This window comes from Phodopus roborovskii, unplaced genomic scaffold, assembly GCF_943737965.1.
Source record: "Phodopus roborovskii unplaced genomic scaffold, PHOROB, whole genome shotgun sequence".
NCBI classification, from domain to species: Eukaryota; Metazoa; Chordata; class Mammalia; order Rodentia; family Cricetidae; genus Phodopus; species Phodopus roborovskii.
In genome coordinates this window covers 17154727-17160057 of record NW_026126480.1, presented here as the reverse complement: position 1 = coordinate 17160057, position 5331 = coordinate 17154727, and the positions used below count along the sequence as shown (strand labels likewise).

Sequence of the window (5331 nt, the reverse complement as noted above, 5' to 3'; positions counted from 1 at the left end):
ATGAGACAGACAAATCAGACTCAGGTGACGGAGTTTCTCCTTCTGGGACTCTCTGATGACCCACTCACCCAGAAGCTGCTATTCATCTTATTCCTGTTGGTCTATCTGGTCACTGTGCTTGGAAACCTACTTCTTATGTTCCTTGTTCAGATTGACTCTCGGCTTCACACACCCATGTATTTTTTTCTGTGTAACTTGTCACTGGCCGACCTCTGCTTTTCCACCAACATTGTCCCTCAGGCCCTCATCCATCTCCTTTCACAGAAAAAGGTAATTTCATTCAGACGTTGTGCAGCTCAGCTTCTGCTCTTTCTCATTTTTGGGTGTACACAATGTGCCCTTTTGGCTGTGATGTCCTATGATAGGTATGTGGCTATCTGCAGTCCTCTACATTACCCTAACATCATGACATGGAGGGTATGTATCCAGTTGGCTACAGCATCATGGACTAGTGGCATTTTAGTGTCTGTGGTGGACAGTACTTTCACACTAAGTCTTCCCTATCGAGGCAGCAACAGTATTGCCCATTTCTTTTGTGAGGCCCCTGCGTTGTTGATCCTGGCATCTACAGACACTCACACTTCAGAGATGGCCATTTTCCTCATGGGGGTTGTGATTCTCCTCATACCTGTCTCCCTAATTCTGGTGTCCTATGGCCACATCATAGTGACTGTGCTCAAGATGAAGTCAGCAGCAGGGAGGCTCAAGGCATTTTCTACCTGTGGTTCCCATCTCATGGTTGTCATCCTTTTTTATGGGTCAGCAATTATCACCTACATGACACCAAAGTCTTCCAAAGAGCAGGAGAAACTGGTGTCTGTTTTCTATGCAATGGTGACACCTATGCTTAATCCCCTCATATACAGCCTGAGAAACAAAGATGTAAAGGGGGCTTTGTGGAAAGTAGCTATGAAAAACTTCTCAAGCAGGTTTAGAACTACCCACTGACTCAGGTCCTCTTGACTTCATACACATAACACATGCTAGGTAGTCTTCCTTATGAGTCTAAGCTATGGTGGTATTCTCAACATTGGGTTTTGTCCGTGGGTACACACTTTAGGCTTTATCCCATACTTTCTTTGTGGAAGGAGAAGGAAATAATATATGGAGCAATAGGAAGGAAGATACACTTCCTTTCAGTATATTCTTTGACAGTGAAGAGCTTCTGAGTTTCTGTATTTCGTTTTTTTCTTTTTTCTTTTTTGTTGAATATGCAATGTGCTCTCCTAGCAGTGATGCCCTATGATTGGTAATATGGCAATCTCAAATCCTCTGACACAGAGGTCTTTCCTAAGAATTAGAAAATCTCCTAAGACAAAAATATATCTTTTAAACTATGACATATGTTGTTGTTTCTGCCAGATACTAATCTAGGTTTTCTTTTTTTACTTCTTAATTTCTTTACATCATAAAATAAAAAATTGGAAATATTTTGTAACACCTCACTGTGATCTAGGTGTGTGTGTTCATGTGTGTGTGTTCATGTGTGGCTCGGCCAAGGGTGGGTAGTGAAGGGGTCAGAACAGTGAAGTACAATAGATGAGACTCTTTTGACAGTCTGCACTCTTTTTAGAGACACAAAGATAATATTTATCAGAATAAGCCCCCCCATAAATGTGAATACAGAGATTTCAAACCACAAGAAATAATGACACACCTCAAGTTATTAATCAACTCCATATCTTAAGGACTAAGAGGAAAAAAACTAAGAACCAGGGACGGTGGCTGTATGCAAAGAACACTTAGGCAAGAGCTGTGGACTGTGTTATATGTATGATCAATTCATGAGAAAAGTTACTTAAAGGTAATTCCCCAGCTACTTTCTGCTCCTCTGATACTGTATTGCAATCCAAAGAACAAGGGAACATATTTATACACCCCATAAACCCAGCAGATACTCCGAGTCCAATAGCAAGGTGATTGGGTAGAGAATGCATCTGAAAGGACCAATGGAAGGTGTTCCCTCTTTCTGCCTTTACCATGCATTTGTTCATTGCCCAGTGATAGATTAGGTCTGTAGTGCATGGCATAGGCAATCTGCTCCTCTTCAGTCATGCTGCTTAGGTCAGGAAGCCCAGCTTTTGATGAGTTTGTAGTGGCCCCAGCTTGCTTCTTAGATCCATTTGCTTGGAATATCCTTTTCCATCCATTTACTCTGAGGTAGTATCTATCCTTTGATGTTAAAGTGTGTTTCTTGGGTATAGTGAAAGGATGGATCCTGTTTTTGAATCCATTTTGTTAGTCTGTGTCATTTCATTGGGACACTGAGACAATTGATGTTGAGGGATATTAATGAGCAGTGTTTATTGATTTATGTTAGTTTGCTGTTGTGGGATGTATGTATTTCCCCTCTTTTGGTTTGTTGGTCTGGGGTTATTTATTCCTGGTATTTTTGGGGATATGGTTAGCCTCTTCTGCAGTTAGATTGGAGTTTTCCTTCTAGTGTCTTCTGCAGGGCTGGATGGACATTGTCTAAATTTGTTTGTTTGTTTTTGTTTTTAATCAAGGAATGCCTTATTTTATTCATTTATTTTGATTGAAAATTTTGTTGAGTATAGTAATCTTGGCTTCCATCTTTGCTCTCCTATAGTCTGTGGAACAAATGTCTAGACCCTTTGGCTTTTGGGGTCTCCACTGAGAAGTCAGGTTTTAGTCTAGACTAAATGCATGGTCTTTCTCTCTTGAAGTTTTTAGTATTCTTTCTTTGTTTCATATGTTTTGATTATTATGTGTCCAAAGGACTTTCTTTTCTTGTCCAGTTTACTTGGCAGTTTGTATGGTTCTTGTACCTAGATAGGCAACCCCTTTAGGCTAGGGAAGTTTACTTCTATGATTTAGTTGAAAATATTTTCTTTGCCTGAGTTTTGTCTACTTCCTTTAGTCTCTCTATCCTTAGATTTGTTCTTGTCATAGTGTACCAGATTTTTTTCTGACAGGATTTCATGTTTTATACTTAACATTTTCTTTAGCTGAGGTATCTATTTCTTTTGTTGTGCCTTCAATGCTTGAGATTCTTTCTTCCACATCTTGTATTCATTCTATGGTAAAGTTTGCCTCTGAGGTTCCTGTTTGAGTTCCTGAGGTTTTTATTCCCAGATTTCCCTCATTTTGAGTTTTCTTAATTGATCCTACTTCCACTTTTATGTCTTGAACAGTTTCTTTTAATTTCCTTCTACTATTGTGTTTTCATAGATTTTGTTAAAGTATTTATTGTTTCATCTTTTAAGAACTCTACCATATCCATAAAAGGTATTTTAAGGTATTTGTCTGGTATGTCAGCTATGTTGCAATTCTCAGGACCTACTGTGGTGGGGTTGCTGGCCTCTAGTGGAGACACATTGTTCTGGATGTTATTGATTGTGTTTTTATGTTATTATATAGGCATCAGGATTTGGGAAGATTGTGTATATAGGTGCTGATATTTGATCTTATCTTTTTTAGGTGGTGATTTGTTCCTTAGTTTCTGTTGCCCTCTCTAGTCTTAGGAGGATATGGTTGCTGTATGTTGCCTAGTGGCGAATTCTTCTGGGATCCTGCTAGATGTGGCTATTGGGTAAAATGTGTTTCTAGGTATTGGGGGTGGAGGAAAGCAGGGTGTTCTACCAGGATCTGCTTAGTTCCCTGGTAATGGGAGCAGAGTCAGGAGAGACCACGATAGGTAGTCTTCTAAGGAGCTGGGTATGAGACTGTGGGATTGGATATGAAGAAGAGGAGGGAGCTCAAAGATCTGAAACTTGTCTACCTGCTTTTATGGATGGCCTATTTGCTTCTCTGGCAGGCTTGGGTGGCCAATTCCCAGGGAATGCTTGCTGAAATTGGAGGCTGGGATAAAGTGATGAGTAGGGGCAAGGAAGTTTAGAGAAGATCTGTGTGATTCACTGAAGATGGTGGGGGAGGGAATTTTGCAGAAGGTGTTATGCTACAGAGCTAGGGATGAGACTTGCGAGTTCAATTTGGAGGAGAGGAGTAGGAGATGAGAATCTGCAGTTAGGCTACCTGTTTCTCTGACTGGAGTGGCCATTAGAGTCCCAGGGAATGCCTGCTTGGACTGGGGCCTGGGATATTGGGATGAACTAGGGGAAGAAAATTTGGAGGTGATATCTGCTTGATACATTGGAGATGGGCAGGGGAAGGGAGGCTGCAGCAGGGGTCTGCTACACAACTGGCAATGAGATTGCGGGAATAGATTTGGAGGAGAGGAGGAAAGGGTGAATTTCTAGTGTTAGCCAACCTGCTTCCATGTCCATATTGAATTTTAAAAGTGCGTATATTGAATGCATTTTGCTGTATTAGTTGCTTTTTATTTTATACTTTCTAAGTTTAAGGTAAGGCTGCTAATTGCTGAAAGTCCAGAGTGGTATATGTTCACAGGGAAGAATCCTGGTGCGACTCTGCTCTGTTGGTCTATTATGCTGTCTTGAAAAGACAACTGTTTTCACCCAATCACAATAAAGGCACAGAAAAAAGTTGAGAGAAGAAAAAAGCCTCTGGATCATATATAGCATGTCCCCATAATTCTGTATTTATCCTTAGCTGAAGAGTCTGTCACCTTTCCTATCAAGGGCTGTTTATTTTACCAGCGAATAGTTTGTGATTATATATGCAGAGGGTACAATATTTAGGAGCTTTACATGTAGAATATTCTTCCTGTAGATGAGACACATTGTAATTTTGGCAGCAGAGGCACAGCCCTTTAATTGCCAACCATCATAAACCCTGGAGGTTTAAGGTACCTTTTCATTGCCTCTCTTCCTCACTAGGATAAATGTTTGGTTTTTCATGACTTCGTGTTCAGGGGCTAGATGGGTTCTGACTGTGAGAGCACATGAGAAATCAATGGAAAATAATGAGTGAAAACCATTTATTTGTTTTATTATTAATTATTATTTATTTATTTATTAATTTATTATTTTTAATTTATTTATTAAATTTAATAATTTATTAATTATTTAAACTAGCTGATGAAGGTCCTCTTAAAAATATGTAGATAGTGCATTGGAGGGAAGTAAAACAGATTCTAAAATGAACTGAATAAAGAATTTCAGGGTTAAAGTTAAAAAAAAATATATGTATGATGGGTTGTAGAAAATTGTCAACTTCCAGAGGATCTGAATTGAAGTAACCAGGAGTACCCCAGAGACCTTGGTACCTCAGTCTCAGAGTCAGCCTTCAGTATCCTTTAGCTTCTGGGTTCTTTCATTCTCAGGTGGTTCGTAGTGGACAATTCAAAATCTCAGTAGGTACAAAGTGTCCCTAAAAGAGTACAGACTTGGAGAATTCAATGTTCTTTGTTTTGTCCTTACACTGTGCCCTTGCCTGTTTCCAAGTCAG

At 39.7% G+C, this 5331-nt stretch overlaps 1 protein-coding gene across 1 annotated transcript; it reads left to right on the top strand.

Moving 5' to 3' along the window:
• Positions 1 to 948, top strand: LOC127228142 (olfactory receptor 2D2). The gene has a single exon (XM_051192617.1). It carries the CDS (start codon positions 1 to 3, stop codon positions 946 to 948), a length of 948 nt encoding a protein of 315 aa, XP_051048574.1.
• Positions 949 to 5331: the final 4383 nt, after the last annotated feature.